The 23,404-nt window shown below is 41.4% G+C and overlaps 2 protein-coding genes across 2 annotated transcripts; both read left to right on the forward strand.

Moving 5' to 3' along the window:
- The first annotated feature begins 9,051 nt into the window (after positions 1-9,051).
- Positions 9,052-9,990, forward strand: LOC110507098 (olfactory receptor 1D2-like). Its single transcript, XM_036964635.1, has 2 exons — positions 9,052-9,694; positions 9,794-9,990. The coding sequence occupies exons 1-2, from the start codon at positions 9,052-9,054 to the stop codon at positions 9,988-9,990; spliced, it is 840 nt and encodes a 279-aa protein (XP_036820530.1).
- A 4,286-nt stretch (positions 9,991-14,276) lies between these two features.
- On the forward strand, positions 14,277-15,216 carry LOC110507103 (olfactory receptor 6N1). The gene has a single exon (XM_021586971.2). The coding sequence runs from the start codon at positions 14,277-14,279 to the stop codon at positions 15,210-15,212; it is 936 nt and encodes a 311-aa protein (XP_021442646.2). The 3' UTR covers positions 15,213-15,216.
- The last annotated feature ends 8,188 nt before the right edge of the window (positions 15,217-23,404 follow it).

A 23,404-nucleotide genomic window follows, 5' to 3' on the forward strand; every position in this document is an offset into this window, starting at 1 on the left:
AAATGGAATAGACAACAGGTGGAAATTATAGGCAATTAGCAAGACACCCCCAATAAAGGAGTGGTTCTGCAGGTGGTGACCACAGACCACTTCTCAGTTCCTATGCTTCCTGGCTGATTTTTTAGTCACTTTTGAATGCTGGCGGGGATTTCACTCTAGTGGTAGCATGAGACGGAGTTTGCTGTGTCTGTCAGCGTAGTGTCCAGAGTATGGAGGTGTTACCAGGAGACAGGCCAGTACATCAGGAGATGTGGAGGAGGCCGTAGGAGGGCAACAACCCAGCAGCAGGACCGCTACCACCGCCTTTGTGCAAGGAGGAGCAGGAGGAGCACTGCCAGAGCCCTGCAAAATGACCTCCAGCAGGCCACAAATGTGCGTGTGTCTGCTCAAACGGTCAGAAACAGACTCCATGAGGGTGGTATGAGGGCCCGACGTCCACAGGTGGGGGTTGTGCTTACAGCCCAACACCGTGCAGGACGTTTGGCATTTGCCAGAGAACACCAAGATTAGCAAATTTGCCACTGGCGCCCTGTGCTCCTCACAGATGAAAGCAGGTTCACACTGAGCCCATGTGACAGACGTGACAGAGTCTGGAGACGCCGTGGAGAACGTTCTGCTGTCTGCAACATCCTCCAGCATGACCGGTTTGGCGGTGGGTCAGTCATGGTGTGGGGTGGCATTTCTTTGGGGGGCCACACAGCCCTCCATGTGCTCGCCAGAGGTAGCCTGACTGCCATTAGGTACCGAGATGAGATCCTCTGACCCCTTGTGAGACCATATGCTGGTGCGGTTGGCCCTGGGTTCCTCCTAATGCAAGATAATGCTAGACCTCATGTGGCTGGAGTGTGTCAGCAGTTCCTGCAAGAGGAAGGCATTGATGCTATGGACTGGCCCGCCCGTTCCCCAGACCTGAATCCAATTGAGTACATCTGGGACATCATGTCTCGCTCCATCCACCAACGCCACGTTGCACCACAGACTGTCCAGGAGTTGGTGGATGCTTTAGTCCAGGTCTGGGGGGAGATCCCTCAGGAGACCATCCGCCACCTCATCAGGAGCATGCCCAGGCATTGTAGGGAGGTCATACAGGCACGTGGAGGACACACACACTACTGAGCCTAATCGTGACTTGTTTTAAGGACATTACATCAAAGTTGGATCAGCCTGTAGTGTGGTTTTCCACTTTAATTTTCAGTGTGACTCCAAATCCAGACCTCCATGGGTTGATAAATTTGGTTTCCATTGATAATTTTTGTGTGATTTTGTTGTCAGCACATTCAACTATGTAAAGAAAAAGGTATTTAATAAGAATATTTCATTCATTCAGATCTAGGATGTGTTATTTTAGTGTTCCCTTTATTTTTTGAGCAGTGTATATTCTGTCTGAAATGTTCTGAGGACCAGTTGATCTACTGTATGTAACATGATATCTGTGTGCCAGCTATCTGACAGATGACTAGTTTTGGTATTCCTCAGAAATGTCGAGTCATACCAGAAAGGCAACTACCTGGGACACAGCAGCGCTTCTTCAACCTCAGGAGGCTGAAGAAATTCGGTTTGTCACCAAAAGCACTGACAAACTTCAACAGATGCACAATCGAGAGCATCCTGGCGGGCTGTATCACCTCCTGGTACGGCAACTGCTCCGCCCACAACCGTAAGGCTCTCCAGAGGGTAGTGAGGTCTGCACAACGCATCACCGGGGGCAAACTACCTGCCCTCCAGGACACCTACACCACCCGATGTTACAGGAAGGCCATAAAGATCATCAAGGACATCAACCACCCGAGCCACTGCCTGTTCACCCCGCTATCATCCAGAAGGCGAGGTCAGTACAGGTGCATCAAAGCTGGGACCGAGAGACTGAAAAACAGCTTCTATCTCAAGGCCATCAGACTGTTAAACAGCCACCACTAACATTGAGTGGCTGCTGCCAACACACTGACACTGACACTGACTCAACTCCAGCCACTTTAATAATGGGAATTGATGGGAAATTATGTAAATATATCACTAGCCACTTTAAACAATGCTACCTTATATAATGTTACTTACCCTACATTATTCATCTCATATGCATACGTATATACTGTACTCTATATCATCGACTGCATCCTTATGTAATACATGTATCACTAGCCACTTTAACTATGCCACTTTGTTTACATACTCACCTCATGTATATACTGTACTCGATACCATCTATTGTATCCTGCCTATGCTGCTCTGTACCATCACTCATTCACATATCCTTATGTACATATTAATTATCCCCTTACACTGTGTATAAGACAGTAGTTTTGGTATTGTTAGTTAGATTACTCGTTGGTTATTACTGCATTGTCGGAACTAGAAGCACAAGCATTTCGCTACACTCGCATTAACATCTGCTAACCATGTGTATGTGACAAATAAAATTCGATTTGATTTGATTTGATTTGAAACCTGTTGTCAAATACGGAAAGGTCAAATATCCTAACAAATCCCAGATAATTCCTTGAAAATAACAAATATAGTGCATATTCTTTATTTAGTTTTTATTGCGAAATCAGAGGACCAGATATACATTTACATTTTAATCATTTAGCAGACACTTGTATCCAGAGCGACTTACAGTTAGTATATTCATCTTAAAATAGCTAGATGGGACACCCACATACCAATCTTGTTTTTCCAGGGTCACTGTGACATGTTTGACTCTCCAAATTAAATAATACAGTAAGGTTAGTGAAGATGTATTGTATGTATAACACACATTGGTCATGTACTCCATCCATCCTGTAAAAAGCTGTCGAAAGTTTTGTAGTTCTGTCATAAGAAAGTTGTGCGAAACACCAGTATATTTTTTACTCCATGCATACCTTACAATGTGGAAAACATAAGCCAATAACAAGAGCATGAAAACATGTTTATTGAGTCAGTAGGTACCAGGTCATTAGTCCACTAAATCACCTCGTTCTCTGGGACCCAATTAATGCAGCTATTAACCTGTAGAGACCTGAGGGGCTGAAGGAGAGGCACGGCTGGTCTTGATTACATACCAAATGGAACCCTATTCCCTATGTTGGCCAGAGCCATTATATAGGGAATAGAGTGCCATTTGTGACACACATTCTGTCATTGAAAGTGTACTGAAGGCCTAGGATATCCAAGAGTGACAATAAGGGTCCTCACTTTTACCTCAGCAGGAATAGCTCTGGGCCTACATTTTAAAGTATAGCTATGACTTAGGGTCCAGAGTTACTCTGTTTTCCCTGGTTAGGTTATATGGTCCGGGAAACCGTCCTTTTTCAGAGGCTTTGGATTGGTTTCACCGAACCATTTCTTTCTTGTACAAGGTGCACAATACATAGCACACAAACTCCTGCTAAAGAGTTAATGATAGATCTGATAGCTATGTGAGCCCAGCACATTGGTGATGTCACATACTTCTTCTACAGTGTAAATTACCAGACTAGAGGGTCCCCACACATATAGTTGAAGTCGGAAGTTTACATACACCTTAGCCAACTAAATTTATACTCAGTTTTTCACAATTACTGACATTTAATCCAAAATTCCCTGTTTTAGAACCATTTCTTTCTTGTACAAGGTGCACAATACATAGCACACAAACTCCTGCTAAAGAGTTAATGATAGATCTGATAGCTATGTGAGCCCAGCACATTGGTGATGTCACATACTTCTTCTACAGTGTAAATTACCAGACTAGAGGGTCCCCACACATATAGTTGAAGTCGGAAGTTTACATACACCTTAGCCAACTAAATTTATACTCAGTTTTTCACAATTACTGACATTTAATCCAAAATTCCCTGTTTTAGGTCAGTTAGGATCACCACTTGATTTTAAGAATGTGAAATGTCAGAATAAAAGTAGAGAAAATGATTTATTGCATCTTTTATTTCCTTCATCACATTCCAAGTAGGTCAGCAGTTTATATACAATCAATTAGTATTTGGTAGCATTACCTTTAAATTGTTTAACTTGGGTCAAACGTTTTGGGGTAGCCTTCCACAAGCTTCCCACAATAAGCTGGGTGAATTTTGGCCCATTCCTCCTGACGGAGATGGTGTAGCTGAGTCAAGTTTGTAGGCCTCCTTGCTCGCACACGCTTTTTCAGTTCTTCCCACAAATTTAGGATTGAGGTCAGGGCTTTGTGATGTCCACTCCAATACCTTGACGTTGTTGTCCTTAAGAAAAAAATATTATTTTCAATGACAGCCTACACCGGCCAAACCCAGACAAATCTGTGCCAATTCCACGCCACACTATGGGACTCCCAATTCTCTCAATGGTGCAGCTGTAGAACCTTTTGAGGATCTGAGGACCCATGCCAAATATTTTCAGTCTCCAAAGGGGGAATAGGTTTTGTCGTGCCCTCTTCACGACTGTCTTGGACCATGTTTGTTTGTTGGTGATGTGGACACCAAGGAACTTGAAGCTCTCAACCTGCTCCACTACAGCCCTGTCAATGATAATGGGGGTGTGCTCGGTCTTCCTTTTCCTGTAGTTCACAATCATCTCCTTTGTCTTGACCACGTTGAGGGAGAGGTTGTTGTCCTGGCCCCATAAGGCCAGCTCTCTGACCTGCTCCCTATAGCCTGTCTCATCGTTGTCGGTGATCAGGCCTACCACGGTATAGCATGTCCCGGAGCACATCGTTTACCAGAGCCTGGAAGACAGTTGGCGAGTCCAAATGGTATGACCTGGTACTCATAATGTCAACTGGCTGTGTTGAATGATGTCTAAATGTCACGCCCTGACCTTAGATATCTCTGTTTTGTTTATATTTTGGTTAGGTCAGGGCGTGACTAGGGTGGGTACGCTAGTTTTGTATTGTCTAGGGTTTTTTGTATGTCTATGGTTTTTGTAGGTCTAGGTTATTTGTATGTCTATGGTGGTCTGATATGGTTCCCAATCAGAGGCAGCTGTTTATTGTTGTCTCTTTTTGGGGATCATATTTAGGTAGCCATTTTCCTTTGGTGTTTGTGGGATCTTGTCTTTGTTAGTGGCCTGTATAGCCCTAGTAAGCTTCACATTCATTTTTGTTGTTTCTTGTTTTGTTGGCGACATTCTAAGTAAATAAAAAATGTACGCTTACTACGCTGCACCTTGGTCCGGTCATTTCCAAGATGACGTTAGTGACACTTCCACTCATCTCCTTCGCCTATTCCAACCAGACGGTAGGCATTGCAAAGGTCCAGCTGTAAAAGATGATAGCCCACTGGAGAAGTTCTTGATCGTAATATCATTCAGATCCCTGTAGTCAATGCACGGACGCAGGGTCTTGTTCTTCTTCTCAACAAAGAAAAACCCTGCTGCGGCAAGAGATGCAGACGGACGGATGCCTCCAGTAGCCAGAGACTCCTCTATGTACTCCTCCATGGCCTTGGTCTCCGGGCCAGATAGAGAATATAGCCGACCATGAGATGGTGTGGTGCCTGGGAGGAGATCAATGGCACAATCATAAGGATGGTGCAGGAGAAGAGAAGTTGCACATGCCTTACTGAAGACATCCAGGAGGTCATGGTACTCAGTGGGAACGACAGAGACATCCAAGGCTTTTTTTACGTCCTGAGGGGGACGTCTCAACGACGGCTGTGCCGCTTTAAGGCAACGAGAATGACAAAACGGGCTCCAACCCAGGATGGAGCTTGTGGTCCAGTCAATAATAGGATTGTGGTTCTGGAGCCAAGAAAATCCCAAAACCACAGGAACATGGGGGGAATCGATAAGGAGGAACTGTATGGTCTCACTGTGGTTTCCTGATTCCCGTATTTGAAGGGGCACTGTGCTATGGGTGACTCTTACAATAGGGCGGCCGTCGAGTGCCCTTGCATCCATGGGGACAGAGTAGTTGAGAGGGAATACCTCATTCGGAAACCATGGAAGCATCCATAAAACTTTCATCAGCCCCAGAGTCAATGAGCACCCAGAGAGACTTAGACTGGTCTCCCCACAGCAGAATCACAAAAAAAAAGGTGGGCAGGTGATGGAAATTAGGGGACTCCCAGTCTGGCTCACCAGAGTAGGGTTTCTTACAGTTAACAGGGCAAGTGGCTATATGAAACAAAAATAGAACTGTTTGGCCATAATGACCATCGTTATGTTTGGACATCTCAAGACATCAGTCAGGAAGTTAAAGCTTGGTCGAAAATGGGTCTTCCAAATGGACAATGACCCCAAGCATACTTCCAAAGTTGTGGCAAAATGGCTTAAGGACAACAAAGAGAAGGTATTGGAGTGGCCATCACAAAGCCCTGACCTCAATCCTATAGATAATTTGTGGGCAGAACTGAAAAAGCTTGTGCGAGCAAGGAGGCCTACAATCCTGACTCAGTTACACCAGCTCTGTCGGGAGGAATGGGCCAAAATTCACCCAACTTATTGTGGGATGCTTGTGGAAAGCTATCTGAAACGTTTGACCCAAGTTTTAAAAATTAAGGCAATGCAACCAAATTCTAATTGAGTGTATGTCAACTTCTGACCCACTGGGAATGTGATGAAAGAAATACAAGCTGAAATAAAATCTCTATGATTATTCTGACATTTCACATTCTTAAAATCAAGTGGTGATCCTAACTGACCTAAGCCAGATAATTTTAACTCGGATTACATGTCAGGAATTATGAAAAACTGAGTTTAAATGTATTTGGCTAAGGTGTATGTAAACTTCCGACTTCAACTGTCCTTTTTATTAATTTATTTTCTAGTAATGTCCACCACTTTTCAAACTTATTATGTAAAAGTTTGGGGTCACTTAGAAATGTCCTTTAAAATAACATCAAATTGATCATAAATACAGTGTAGATATTGTTAATATTGTAAATGACTATAGTAGCTGGAAACGGTTGATTTTTTAAAATGTAATATCTACATATCCGTACAGGGGCCCATTATCACTCCTGTGTTCCAATGGCACGTTGTGTTAGCTAATCCAAGTTTATCATTTTAAAAGGCTAATTAATCATTAGAAAACCCTTTTGCAAATATATTAGCACAGCTGAAAACTGTTGTACTGATTAAAGAAGCAATAAAACTGGCCTTCTTTAGACTTGTTGAGTATCTGGAGCATCAGCATTTGTGGGTTCGATTACAGGCTCAAAATGGCCAAAAACAAATAACTTTCTTCTGAAACTCATCAGTCTATTTTTGCTCTGAGAAATGAGGGCTATTCCGTGCGATAAATTGCCAAGAAACTGAAGATCTCGTACAATGCTGTGTACTACTCCCTTTACAGAACAGTGCAAACTGGCTCTTACCAGAATAGAAAGAGGAATGGGAGGCACCTGTGCACAACTGAGCAAGAGGACAAGTACATTAGAGTGTCTAGTTTGAGAAACAGACGCCTCACAACTGGCAGCTTCATTAAATAGTACCCACCAAACACCAGTTTCAACGTCAACAGTGAAGAAGCGACTCCGGGATGCTGGCCTTCTTGGCAGGGTTCCTCTGTCCAGTATCTTTGTTCTTTTTCCCATCTTAATCTTTTCTTTTTATTGGCCAATCTGAGATATGGCTTTCTCTTTGCAACTCTGCCTAGAAGGCCAGCATCCCAGAGTGTGCCAATCTTTAAAAAACAATGACATTTCTAAGTGACCCCAAACTTTTGAACGGTAGCGTAGGTCCAACCGACCTCACATCTGCAGACCACGTGTATGGCATCACGTGGAAGAGTGGTTTGTTGATGTCAATATTGTGAACATGGTGGTGGTGGGGTTATGGTATGGGCAGTCATAAGCTATGGACAATGAACACAATTGATTTTTATTGATGGCAATTTCAATGCACAGAGATGCTGTAATGAGATTCTGAGGTCCATTGTCGTGCCATTCATCTGCCGCCATCACCTCATGTTTGAGCAGAATAATGCACAGCCCCATCTTGCATGATCTGGACACCGTTTCTGGAAGCTGAAAATGTCCAAGTTCTCCCATGGTCTGCATACTCACCAGGCAAGTTTGGGATAATCTGGAAAGACGGGTACGACAGCGTGTTCCACTTCGCGTCAAAATCCAGCAACTTTGCACAGTCATTGAAGAAGAGTGAGGAAATAATCCACATTCCACAATCAACAGCCTGGTCAACTCGATGCGAAGGAGAAGTGTTGCGCTGTATGAGGCAAATAGAAGTCACACCAAATACTGACTGGTTTTCTGATCAACACCCCTACCTTTTTAAAGGTACTGTATATGTGACCAAAAGATGCATATCTGTATTCCCAGTCATGTGAAATCCATAGATTAGGGCCTAATTCATTTATTTCAATTGACTGATTTCCTTATATGAACTGTAACTCGGTAAAGTCTTTTAAAAATGCATGTTACATTTACATTTTTGTTCAGTATACCTTTTCATAACGTTATTCTGCGACCAAACCGGTATCTGTACTGAACGCCCTCTTATGGTCCCGTAGTAAATGTCATGTTTTAATGTTCATTTAATGTTCTCAGAACATCAGTGGGATAACGCCTCGCTGAAACCCTTAAACAGCATTTCCCAAACGTTGACCTGGTGACCCCAAGGGGTGCATGTTTTGTTATTTTCCCTAGCACTAAACAGCTGATTCAAATAATCAACTAATCATCAAACTTTGATTATTTGAATCAGCTATGTAGTGCTTGGGCAAAAAAAATGCTTGTGCAGGACAGAGTTTGGTCAACGCTGCCTGAAATGTACCTAATGGGGACATTGCCTAATGTCTTTTGGACATCCACCTGTTTGCTGGGTTAAAACATAAATAGAGTAAATATAATCCAATTAGTTGCTTGTCATAAACTCAATGTAGATCCATCTCTATGGAGTAGTTACATGTTGACACTGAAACTACAATCCCATGTGATCATACACTACAATATATTTAGAGACTACCAGGACAAGTTATTGAAGCAGTATCCCTCTCTCAAGCAAGAAGACATTTCATGGAGTTTCTGAGCCTAAACAGAATAAAATGATTCACACTTGAATTCATTCACCTCCATACATGCTGAAGCCTTGTAAGGACTACGAATTGCTGCATTGACCAGAGGAAGAAAATTAACAAAAGCTATGGAGAACTCAACCCAAGTCAAGTTATTTTATATTTTTGGCTTACAAGAGACATTTATCAACAAATCGGTCTATTTTACCTTGTCTCTTATCACATACCTTCTCATCATCACTGTGAATCTGACTCTGATCATAACAATCATTCAGGAGAAAGGTCTCCATGAGCCCATGTATATCTTTCTGTGTAGTTTGTGTGTCAATGGATTGTATGGAACTGCTGGTTTCTACCCCAAGTTCTTACTGGACCTTCAGTCAGATGTTCAGGTGATATCTTATGGTGGATGTTTCACTCAAGCCTATGTAATATACACATCTGTCATGTGTGAACTTTCTACTCTAACAGTGATGTCTTACGACAGGTATGTGGCAATATGTAGACCACTACTATACCATAACATTGTGACATCTTTAACTATTAGAAAGTTACTCTTATTGTCTTGGTGTTATCCTTTATTTATAGCACTCATAGCACTTAGTTTAGCTGTCAGAATTCCTTTGTGTGGATCTCGTATTGATAAACTCTTCTGTGACATTCCGTCTATACTGAAACATGCATGTTCACCCATAACCATCAACCAGATTTTGAACAAATTTGTAATAGTGGTTCATGTTTTACAGATACTATTCATTGTATTTTCTTACTGTCAGATTGTAAGTACTTGTGTAACGTCAGCTAAGGGAAGGATTAAGTTCACACAGACTTGTGTGCCACATTTAATAACAATGGTTATTTTCATCACAGTTACCCTGTTTGACACATTGCAAGGATGGAATAGTAGTGTAAATATTACGCTCAATATGCGTAATGCAATGGCTGTGCAATTCCTTGTTATACCACCTGTCTTTAACCCTGTCATATATGGACTTAACCTCCAGCAGATTCGAAGGGCCATTTTTAGAAAGTGTAATGCACATAAAATCATTGATATGAGACGTTAGTTACATGATCTTAAACACCAGGGAGTCTTCCTGAAGTCAACAAAAATAAAGGTCAAATCTGCCAAAACTGTTGCATGGTTAAATGGTGCTTCATTTCTAGATACCTATATCAAGGGGCGCAACTTTGGTTTTAGAAGTGTGGTGACATAATCTGGCAGGGTTTTCTGGGGGTCTATTGCTACTTTCCTGCATTCCTATTGGTCGATCAAACGTAGTCTTTTCTTTCGACCCATCGATTTGTCAATTTTTAAACATGTATATTTCCATATATAGACACACCCTGTGTACCAATTTATATACCATTTCTACCAATTTGCGCGTCAGTTATGATATTCATATGCACATTTTTGTGGTCAGAGTTTAATTTAATTTATAATAGTCTTTGTATCTCAAAATCATTGTTGGTGGTTGATCTACATTCTACAATCTTAATATAAATGAAAATGATCAAATGTAAAGGCAACTTTACAACTTTTAACAGACACATCTCAACATCAACTGTTCAGAGGAGACGGCATGAATCAGGCCGTCATGGTCAAATTGCTGCAAAGAAACCATTACTAAAGGACACCAATAATAAATAGACTTGCTTGGGCAAAGAAACACAAACAATGGACATTAGACTGGTGGAAATATGTCCTTTGGTCTGATGAGTCCAAATTTGACATTTTTGGTTCCAACCGACGTCTTTTTGTGAGATGCAGAATTGGTGAACAGATGATCTCCGCATGTGTGGTTCCCATCATAAATCATGGAGGAGGTGTGAGGGTGCTTTGCTGGTGACACTGTTGTGATTTATTTAGAATTCAAGGCACACTTAACCAGCATGGCTATCACAGCATTCTGCAGCGTTACGCCATCCCATCTGGTTTGCGCTTAGTGGGGCGGCAGGTAGCCTAGTGGTTAGAGTGTCGAATCCCTGCGCTGACAAGGTAAAAATCTGTCATTCTTCCCCTGAGCAAGGCAGTTAACCCTCTGTAGCCTGGGCGCCGAAGATGTGTATGTCGATTAAGACAGCCCCCCGCACCTCTTTGATTCAGAGGGGTTGGGTTAAAGACACATTTCAGTTGAATACATTCAGTTGGACAACTGACTAGGTATCCCCCTTTTCCTATCATTTGTTTTTCTACAGGAGAATGACCCAACACACCTCCAGGCTGAGTAAGGGCTATTTGACGAAGAAGGAGGATGATGAGTGCTGCATCAGATGACCTGGCCTCCACAATCACCCGAACTCAACCCAATTGAGATGGTTTGGGATGAGTTGGACCGCAGATTGAAGGAAAAGCAGCCAACATGTGCTCAGTATATGGGAACTCCTTTAACACTGTTGGAAAAGCATTCCAGGGGTAGCTGGTTGAGAGGATGGCAAACGTGTGTAAAACTGTCATCAAGGCAAAGGGTGGCAACTTTGAAGAATCTAAAATATATTTTGATTTGTTCAACACTTTTTTGGTTACTGCATGATTCCACAGTTGTTATTTCATAGTTTTGATGTCTTCACTATTATTCTTCAATGTAAAAAATAGTAAGAATAAAGAAAAACCCTTGAATGAGTAGGTGTTTTGACTGGTACTGGTACTGTAGATATTTTTTAATCTTCACAAATCTTAATTCAACTCAAAGTTAGGGAGCAACCCTCAAAAATATTCAACTGAATTAGTTACATGATTAAGTATTTTCAAAGAACAAATTCTTATTTTCAATGACGGCCTACACCGGCCAAACCCAGACAACGCTGTGCCAATTCCACGCCACACTATGGGACTCCCAATCAAAGCCGGTTGTTATACATCCTGGATTCAAACATGAGTGTCTGTAGTGAGACCTCTAGCACTGAGATGCAGTGCCTTAGACCGCTACGCCACTCGGGAGATTATGAGATGAGATATGAGATCGATTCCATTAAAATCAAATCAAATGTTATTTGTCACATGAGCCCGAATACAACAGCTGTAGACCTTACAGTGAAATGCTTACTTACAAGCCCTTAACCAACAATGTTGTTAAGAACAATACCTTTAAAAAATAAATGTAACAAATATTTAAAGAGCAGCAGTAAAATAACAATAGCTAGGCTATATGCACGGGGTACAGAGTCAATGACAGGGGGGCACCGGTTAGTCGAGGTAAGAGGTAGGCTCCTGCCACGGAGCTGAGTTGGCCGCCGTGCCTGGAATGGGCACCGGCACAGAGGAAGGCTCCGGTCTTGGAGCGGGACTGGACACCATGCCTGGACTGGGCATCGGCGCAGAGGAAGGCTCTGGCCTTGGAGCTGGACTGGACGCCATGCCTAGGCACTGGCGCAGAGGAAGGCTCCGGCCATGGAGCTGGACTGGACACTGTGCCTGGACTGGGCACCGGCGCAGAGGGAGGCTCTTGCCCTGGAGTGGGACTGGACACCGTGCCTGGACTGGGCACCTGCGCAGAGGGAGGCTCTTGCCCTGGAGTGGGACTGGACACTGTGCCTGGACTGGGCACCGGCGCAAAGGAGGGCTCCAGCCTGTGGACGGTCGCAGGAAGTTCCAGACTGTGGAACGTCGCCGGAGGTTCTGGACTTGGGACCATCGCCGGAGGTTCCGGACTGGGGACCGTCGCCGGAGGTTCCGGACTGGGGACCGTCACCGGAGGCTCTGGACTGGAGACCGTAGCCAGACTGGGGAGGTGCACTGGATGGTGGGAGAGAGCGCATTCTGGAGAGAGATATGCCTTGTGCATCTGAGCCACAATCCCCATGTTCAAAGTAGTTGCATTTCCATGAGCATAGTTATCAGCTGTATGTACGATAGTGAAGTCCTTTTCACATTTTTATTTTTGTAACAAGCCATCATATCGGAATAGTCCACTAGGGACTTTTAATTTCCTTGTGTATTAATCAATGTGTAAGCTATCCTGTTTGTGAATATATATAATTCCATGTGATTATTTAGCTAATAAATAATCAAACCAATTTGTATGTCGCTGATTCATCATTTCTTATAATTTTTTCTTGATTTAACTAGGCAAGTCGGTTATGACCAAATTCTAATTTATAATGACAGCCTAGGAACAGTGGGTTAACTGCCTTGTTCAGGGGCAGAACGACAGATGTTTAGCTTGTCGGCTCAAGAATTCGATCTAGCAACCGTTCGGTTACTGGCCCAACGCTCTAACCACTAGGCTACCTGCCAGGGTTCGTGCAGATGCTAGTGTTCATGCAGATTTGAAGTCAACGACATTCGGAATGAGACTGAAGGTAAATAAGAATGAATTGACTGTAACTGATGTAATAGATCTTTATATCTTTAAGAGTTCATTCAGAAAACGGTAACTCATTAAATCAACTTTTTCTGTGGTGCCCCAGATTACTACTTAATTGTTATGTGGTTAATTTAATAGCGTAATAATTTAAGGTAATTAATTGATTTTATAAAATAACAGTCAAACACAATGACAGGAAAGACAACACAGGTGCACGTCCTTACTCAACATTGACAGGAGAGTTTCAAACGAAAAACAAAAAATAAATTGACAAAATTCGTCAATGGAATGAAATAAACCAAAACTTGGTTCTCACAAGTTTATCGTAGGTTGTGAGTTCTGCAAAACACACTCTGACATTGAGAACGATAAATGATTGCAATAATAATATATTCAAAGCATTAACAGAAATTACCGTAACCATATAAACATTGCGGATTAGTAATTATGATAATTAACAGTAAATGTAGGCAACTACTGGTGATATTTGTAATGGGGATATGATAGACATAGCAAACAATGCACACATTCTGGAGAGAGACCTGCCTTGTGCGTCTGAGCCACAATCCCCATATTCTTGGACCGTGGCAACCCTGCGGCCTCCTCATTGAGACAGGCGCGAATCAGTGTCTCATGTACCATAAAAAATATATATACAGTGGGGAGAACAAGTATTTGATACACTGCCGATTGTGTCCCTAGGACATCCCCTGTTTGCTGGGTTAATGCATAAATAGAGTAAATATAATCCAATTAGTTGCTTGTCATAAACTCAATGTAGATCCATCTCTATGGAGTGGTTACATGTTGACACTGAAACTACAATCCCATGTGATCATACACTATGATATATTTAGAGGCCAGAAGGACAAGTTATTGGAGCAGAATCCCTCTCTCAAGCAAGAAGACATTTCCTGGAGACAGCTTTCTGAGCCTACACAGAATAAAATGATTCACACTTGAATTCATTCACCTCCATACATGCTGAAGCTTTGTAAGGACTACGAATTGCTGCATTGACCAGAGGAAGAAAATTAGCAAAAGCCATGGAGAACTCAAGCCAAGTCAAGTTCTTTTATCTCTTTGGCTTACAAGAGACATTTAACAACAAATCGGTCTATTTTATATTGCCTCTTATCACATACCTTCTCATCATCACTGTGAATCTGCCTCTGATCATAACAATTATTCAGGAGAAAGGTCTCCATGAGCCCATGTATATCTTTCTGTGTAGTTTGTGTGTCAATGGATTGTATGGAACTGCTGGTTTCTACCCCAAGTTCTTACTGGACCTTCAGTCAGATGTTCAGGTGATATCTTATGGTGGATGTTTCACTCAAGCCTATGTAATATACACATCTGTCATGTGTGAACTTTCTACTCTAACAGTGATGTCTTACGACAGGTATGTGGCGATATGCAGACCACTACTATATCATACCATTGTGACATCTTTAACTGTTAGAAAGTTACTCTTATTTTCTTGGTGTTATCCTTTATTTATAGCACTCATAGCAGTTAGTTTAGCCGTTAGACTTCCTTTGTGTGGATCTCGCATTGATAAGATCTTCTGTGACATTCCGTCTATACTGAAACATGCATGTTCACCCATAACCATCAACCAGAATTTGAACAAATTTGTAATAGTGGTTCATGTTCTACAGATACTTTTCATTGTATTTTCTTACTGTCAGATTGTAAGGACTTGTGTAAAGTCAGCTAAGGGAAGGATTAAGTTCACACAGACATGTGTGCCACATTTAATAACAATATTTATTTTCATCACAGTGACCCTGTTTGACAATTTGCAAGGGTGGAATAACATAAATAGTACACTAAATATGCGTAATGCAATGGCCGTACAATTCCTTGTTATACCACCTGTCTTTAACCCTCTCATATATGGACTTAACCTCCAACAGATTCGAAGGGCAGTTTTTAGAAAGTGTAATGCACATAAAATCATTGATATGAGATGTTAGTTACATGATCCTACACAACAGGGAAACTGCTTTATATCAGAAGCAAGGATAAAATGCACCTTGGTCAACCAAGAAGTAGTCTTTTTTTTCAACTATTCGATTTGTCTACATTTTAAAACAGATTTTTCATATATAGACACATCCAATGTGCCTATTTATCTTACCATTTCTACCAACCTGCGATACAGTTATGATTTTCATAGGCACATATTCGTGGAACTGTTTCATTTAATTATTAATAGTCTTTGTATCTCAAAATCATTGTCTGTGGTTAATCCACCTTCTACAATCATCGATATGAAACATTCATTACAGGATCTTACACAACAGGGAGACTTTCTCATATCAGATGTCCACAAAAATAACGGTAAAATCTGCCAAAACTGTTGTAATGTTAAATGGTGCCTTATTTTTTGAAATTGCAAGCAGCGCAACTCTGGTTTTAGAAGAGTAGGGGGGTCTGGGGGTCCTCCCTACATTTTCTGGGGCATCTAATGCAAATTTCCTGCATTTCTACAAGTGCTGTACACGAAAACAACAACAACAACAAAAACCTTGGTCTTTCGACAAATCAACTTGTCAAAATTTTAAAACAGATTTTTTCATATATAGACACATCCAATGTGCCTGTTTATCTTAGCATTTCTACCAACCTGCGAGACAGTTAAGATTTTCATCGGGACATATTCGTGGAACAGTTTCATTTAATTTATAGTTTTAATAGTCTTTCTATCTCAAAAACATTGTCTGTGGTTAATATACATTCTACAATAGTAATCTAAATACAAATCTAAAAGGAACTTTTGGTGCCACTGTCAACTATGTCAAAATAGCCGGCATAAAGCCGACACATAAAAACAATGCATCCTGCATGCAGAACATATACTGATACAATTAAATATCCTATAAATCACATTGGCTATCCATGGCCTGTCTGCAACCATCTAGAAACACTGTATCAACTATCAACTGGGTCAGTTATTTTATGACGTTTCCACTGGATCAGAGCATTACCTTTTTACCTCTCATGCCGAGTGTTTCTCAAAAGGGAGAGAGCTGGAAATATTGTTCAAATACTATTGTCATTCTTAACGGATTCTAAAAACAGACTGTTTACTTGCTGTTTGAGGTGTAGAAAAATTACTTTGAGAAGCTCCACAGTTCATTAGTGGTGGTGAGTTAAGACAATCAGAAATACTATCAGACATATCAGACAAACTTGTTTCTCACAAGTTTATCATAGGTTGTGAGTTCAGCAAAACACAAATCCACTCTGACATTGAGAACAGTAAATTACCCTAACCAAATAAGCATTGCAGATGGGAAATTCGGTGAATTAATGGTAGATGTAGGCAGCTACTGGTGATATTTCTAATGGGGAATTGATATATATATATTTGTGACTGCTTGACAAAAAATACAAATGTTTTCATTACAGACCCCATTTGTCATACAGTATTCCATAAGGCACCCAGACCTTATCAAAGTTGTACAGTATATCCTTAATCTAGTGTACATTATTTGACATTTCTGCCATCCATTGTGACATTGTGGGAGGATGACCAACCTTCCAATTATTGGCAATGCATTTCTTAGTTGCTATACATGCTATGGTTACACAGTTTCTTATTATAACAGCCTCCAGTGTCAACATTTCCAAGCAAACAAAAACAGAGAAAGTGAGACAAAAGAACATAGTCTTTGCCAGAATGTAGCCAGCTCAGATGAGGCATGACAAAGAATTGCCTTGGTGTACATTTATACATTATATTGTTCAATAATTGAAATGACCATTATTCCCAGATTTCAGACTGTAGCCTACCCATCAACTCAAGATGGATATTTGTATCTATTCACTGATTATTATAATAGACTGCAAAATTCACCTGCGCTCTAAAGACTGGCCTTCCCTCGCTGTCTGATCCTGCTAAGACATGATGAGCATAGTGTTGTGTACTGACTGTGCACCATGACAGTGAAGCCTGTAGAGCTGTTTATACCATGTTAGTGTGAAAGTAGGGAATTATATAGGGAAACTGACAGATCAATAATGTTACATTGCTATAATGACTCTAATAAAAACTCACATTGCGCTGTCAAAAAACATCAGAATATCAGTGTTCAAACCTTTGGCCGCTGGTTCCATTTCATACACAAATCCAAAAGTAAAGTTTTTTTTAGGTTATTAAGTTGTGATAACGCATCTATGTCTTTATAACCAGGCCTCCTCAGTGTATCTCTCAAAATAAGTGGATAATCACGACCACTTTGAATAAAATTCATTATTTCATTGATGCAATAAGAATAATATTCATGTAACTAGAAAGTATGGTTGAATATAGGCTACACATTTAGAGTGATATAGTGTAAATAAACAAGATACAAGAAATGCCGAACAGAAATATCACATTCTGAATTTTTTAAAATTTAATCACTACGTTTTTAGAAATCCAAGATGAATGTATATTATATATTCATATTCTGACAATTCAAAATGATGTATTTTTACAGTCTTATGGTGGTATGATTGTTTTAGAAATGTATAGCTTCAGGCAGTATGTCAAATGATTTACACTTGTTATCTGGTCTCTACTCCTCCCGTTACGGGGTCTGAGACGCCGAAGCTTCCCACCATTAGCTCTGACAAATTGAAAACTCTAGTCATTGGCGACTCCATTACCTGCAGTATTAGACTTAAAACTAATCATCCAGCGATCATACACTGTTTACCAGGGGGCAGGGCTACCGACGTTAAGGCTAATCTGAAGATGGTGCTGGCTAAAGCTAAAACTGGCGAGTGTAGAGAGTATAGAGATATTGTTATCCACGTCGGCACCAACGATGTTAGGATGAAACAGTCAGAGATCACCAAGCGCAACATAGCTTCAGCGTGTAAATCAGCTAGAAAGATGTGTCGGCATCGAGTAATTGTCTCTGGCCCCCTCCCAGTTAGGGGGAGTGATGAGCTCTACAGCAGAGTCTCACAACTCAATCGCTGGTTGAAAACTGTTTTCTGCCCCTCCCAAAAGATAGAATTTGTAGATAATTGGCCCTCTTTCTGGGACTCACCCACAGACAGGACCAAGCCTGGCTTGCTGAGGAGTGACGGACTCCATCCTAGCTGGAGGGAGCTCTTATCTTATCTACCAACATAGACAGGGCTCTAACTCCTCTAGCTCCACAATGAAATAGGGTGCAGGCCAGGCAGCAGGCTGTTAGCCAGCCTGTCAGCTTAGTGGAGTCTGCCACTAGCACAGTCAGTGTAGTCAGCTCAGCTATCCCCATTGAGACCGTGTCTGTGCCTCGACCTGGGTTTGGCAAAACTAAACATGGCGGTGTTCGCCTTAGCAATCTCACTAGGATAAAGACCTCCTCCATTCCTGTCATTATTGAAAGAGATCGTGATACCTCACATCTCAAAATAGGGCCACTTATTGTTAGATCCCTTACTTCAAAGGCAATTATAGTCAATTAACTAAACACTGATCATAATCTTGATGTGTTTGGCCTGACTGAAACATGGCTTAAGCCTGATTAATTTACTGTGTTAAATGAGGCCTCACCTCCTGGTTACACTAGTGAGCATTGTGAAATGCTTGTGCTTCTAGTTCCGACAATGCAGTAATAACCAACGAGTAATCTAACCTAACAATTCCAAAACTACTACCTTATTGTTAAGGGAATTTTTATCAATGATGACTAATTATGTATACATTTCAATCAGGACAGACTAATCCGAATACTATTATGTTACTATACATGTACTAATCAGAATACTAAATGTTACTGTATATGTATGAGTTTTCATTCTTGATCCCAGTACTGAAAATAATGTGTGCGTGTGAACGTGGGCAAAAGTTAGAACAATGACGGTCTGTTCCTTGGTACAAATGAATGAACTATCTCCAGACTGTCTAGAATGCTTATCTACACTGACTGACCTTGGCTCTAGGCGAGGAGGGAAGGCTTGAGAGCTATAGGGCCTTCTACCAGTGTCAAGAAGAGACGGAACATTTAGAAAACGCTGACGTCATTTTCAGTTTATAACCTGTGGTAAAATGTGTATGAACTCAGTACTCTCTTGATTAAAGGCTGTTACTTGACTTTTAAGACCGGGGCTCTGTCCATTCCTATAAAATAAGGGTCTTACAAATCCTTATGAATTGACTGAGTGTTTAATTTAATTGGGTATTAAAACAGAGGAATTAAATTCCTTCAACACTTATACACACACAAGTGTAAAGGGATAAAGAATATGTAAAGTAAAGATATGAATGAGTGATGGTACAGAACGGCATAGGCAAGATGCAGTAGATGGTATCGAGTTCAGTATATACATATGAGATGAGTAATGTAGGGTATGTAAACAAAGTGGCATAGTTAAAGTGGCTAGTGATACATGTATTACATAAAGATGCAGTAGATGATATAGAGTACAGTATATACATAAATGAGTAATGTAGGGTATGTAAACATTATATTAAGTAGCAGTGGCTTCTGATGCAATTAAACTTTATGGCAGACGGAGAAGAGCTACAACTTAATCACAGCCTCAATTTTGTTCCGCACATTGAATATAGCTGCAGAGAGTCCCTGGAATCCTAGATTCAGATCATTCAGGGGAGAGAAAACATCACCCAGATAGGCCAGTTGTGTTAGAAACTCATCATGCAATCGGTCAGACAAGTGAAAACTTTAAGCTCATCTCTCAATTAAAAAAAAGTATCAATACTTTGCCCCCCAGAAGGGCACTTCTGTATGTTGTAAAAGCGTTACATGGTCGCTGCCCATATCATTGCATAATGCAGAAAATACACGAGGGTTCAGGGACCTTGCTTTAACAAAGTGAACAATTTTCACTGTAGTGTCCAAAAAGTATTTTCAAGCTGTCAGACATTCCTTTGGCAGCAAGAGCCTCTCGGTGGATGCTGCAGTGTACCCAAGTGGCGTCGGGAGCAACTGCTTGCACACGCGTTATCACTCCACTGGGTATCCCTGACAATGCTTTTGAGCCATCAGTACAGATACCAACACATCTTGACCACCAAAGTCCATTTGATGTCACAAAGCTGTCCAGTACTTTTTAAAAATCCTCTCATGTTGTCCTGGTTTCCAATGGTTTGCAGAAGAGGATGTCTTCCCCCCCATAAACGTAACGGACATACGTATACCAGGAGCTGTGCCAGGGCCGCCACGTTTGTTGACTCATCCAGCTGTAACGCATATAATTCACTGGCTTGTATGTGAAGCAGTAATTGTTTCAAAACATCTCCTGCCATGTCACGGATGTGTCGTGAAACAGTGTTGTTTGATGAAGGCATTGTCTATATAGTTTTTTTTCCCTTTTCCCCCAGCATTGTCCCAGCCATATCCTCGGCAGCAGGAAGAATTAAGTCATCCACAATAGTATGGGGCTTGCCTGTCCTAGCCACTCGGTAGGTCACCATATAAGACTCTTCTAGCCCCTTCTTATTAATGGTACCTGTTTTAATATATAATATGTTTTAATATTAATGGTACCTACCTATCTGTTGCTTTTATACCATGTTTTTATTCTCGCTGAAAAAACTCCCATGGATTATTTTTCAAATTGTCATGTTTAATTTCTAAATGTCTGAGAGAGTAATGTGTGTGATTGGATGTTAATTATTTGACTAGGCTACCTGTATTTGACATTGTGTTATTATACCACAGCCGGACGACGCTGGGCCAATTGTGCACCGCCCTATGGGACTCACAATCACGGTCGGTTGTGATACAGCCTGGAATCGAACCAGGATCTGTAGTGACACCTCTAGCACTGGGACGCAGTGCCTTAGACCACTGCGCCACTTGGGAGCCCTGCTTGATGTTGTATTAATATGGCATTAAATAAATGGAGCAAGCACACATGAGCTCCACCAGGTACCTTTATACACAAACAACTTTTAGATCCTGCAAGGATCTTCATCAGGTATTGTGTTATGAAGTTAATTATGAAAGATACTGCAACATTCATGAAGGGGTTATACAATTATTACATAATGGCAGGGCCCTTCAGAGAGGGGGAGTGACAGTTCCTTAATTGTTTGGCTGTATAACATGGCTACATTAAGGATCTGGCAGTCTCTCCTGATTTCTTCAATTTAATTTAAAACTTGTTTGTCATAGAATGATGCCAGGCAGAGTGGATGTGGATAGATTGAACTTTGTGCTTCATTTGACAGTGCATATCTTTCTGCCAAGAAGTGACAGGACTTTAAGCAAATAAAATCGCCTGTCTATGTAACGTAATACAACACCAGTCATTCATTGAGACAAATTCAGAAGCGAATAAACATTGCTAAAACAATTAAAATACGCAGTCCTCAAAATGACCTTTAGCAGATTATTATGCATTCATTCAGTGTTTCATTGTAATACATGACCTGTATTTAATCAAAAGCAGTAGCACTATTTACATTTCTTATTGTGCGCATTCAGAAAGTATTCCGACCCATTGACTTTCCCCACATTAAGTTATAGCCTTATTCAAAAATGTATTAAATGTACTTATTCCTAATCAATCTACACACAATAACCCATAATGACAAATTGAAAACATGTTTAGACATTTTTGCAAATGTATTAAATTAAAATACAGAAAAACTATTTACGCAATGCTATGAGACTCGAAATTGAGCTCGGGTGCATCCTGTTTCCATTGATCATCCTTGAGATGTTTCTACAACTTGATTGGAGTCCACCTGTGGTACATTTAATTGATTAGACATGATTTAGAAAAGGCACACTGTCTACGTAAGGTTCCACAGTTGACAGTGCATGTCAGAGCAAAAACCAAGCCATGAGGTCAAAAGGAATTGTCCGTAGAGCTCCGAGACAGAATTGTGTCAAGGCACAGATATGGGGAAGGAAACCAAAACATTTCTGCAACATTGAAGATCCACAAGAACACAGTGGGCTCCATCATTCTTAAATAGAAGAAGTTTGGAACAACCAAGACTCTTCCTAAAGCTGGCTGCTCGGCCAAACTGAGCAATCGGGGAAGAAGGATCTTGGTCAGTGAGGTGACCAAGAACCCGATGGTCACTCTGACAGAGCTCCAGAGTTCCTCTGTGGAGATGAGAGAACCTTCCAGAAGGACAACCATCTCTGCAGCACTCCACCAATCAGGCCTTTATGGTAGAGTGGCCAGACAGAAACCACTCCTCAGTCAAAGTTACATGACAGCCCTCTTGGAGTTTGGCGAAATGGAAACCTAAAGACTTTCAGACCATGAGAAACAAGGTTCTTTGGCCTGAATGCCAAGCATCACATTTGGAGGAAACCTGGCACTATGGTGGCAGCATCATGCTGTGGGGATGTTTTTCAGCCGCAGGGACTGGGAGACTAGTCAGGATCAAGGAAAGATGAACAGAGCAAAGTAGAGAGATCCTTGATGAAAACCTGCTCCAGAGCGCTCAGACCCCAGACTGGGCCCAAGGTTGACCTTCTAACATGACAATAACCCTAAGCACACAGCCAAGACAACGCAATAGTGGCTTCGGGACAAGTCTCTGAATGTCCTTGAGCGGCCACCCCAGATCCCGGACTTGAACCTGATCGAACATCTCCAGTGAGACCTGAAAATCGCTGTGCAGCAAACGCTCCCAATCCAACCTGACAGAGCTGGAGAGGATCTGCAGAGAATGCGTGAAACCCCCCAAATGCAACAACTGGGGACAGGGAGACTGCTAAGATCAGGATAGGTCAGAGACAAGGAGGGATAGAGACTGTTAGGGTTAGGATAGGAACAGCTTGGGTTAGAAACTGTTTGGTAAAGGGTTAGGACCTGTTAAGAATAGAGTAAGATCAAGCCCCACTTCACCAATTGTGTACTTTCACTACACAATGAAGCACAAATAAACATTCAATTAAACACAACAGCATGCAAGTGAGAATAACCGTAGCAGGTTAGGAGAATTACGTTAAGGATTAGCTAGTGCTACAGTTAACTAGATGAAGCTGTACTCCAACTAGCCACAATTATACAAACCATCAGTACCATACACCGGCAAAAGCCGATGGCGAAGTCAGTTTAAAAGCGACATCAAGCACGTGGGGTAATGATGTAGGGTCGGGCAGTGCAGAATACTGTTCAATTTGAGAAGGGCACACATTCCTCTGCCTGGTCATGTCATGGGCCATAGCCTGGTAATTGACTACCTCAGTGG

The sequence above is a fragment of the Oncorhynchus mykiss genome, chromosome 27, assembly GCF_013265735.2.
Source record: "Oncorhynchus mykiss isolate Arlee chromosome 27, USDA_OmykA_1.1, whole genome shotgun sequence".
NCBI lineage: Eukaryota > Metazoa > Chordata > Actinopteri > Salmoniformes > Salmonidae > Oncorhynchus > Oncorhynchus mykiss.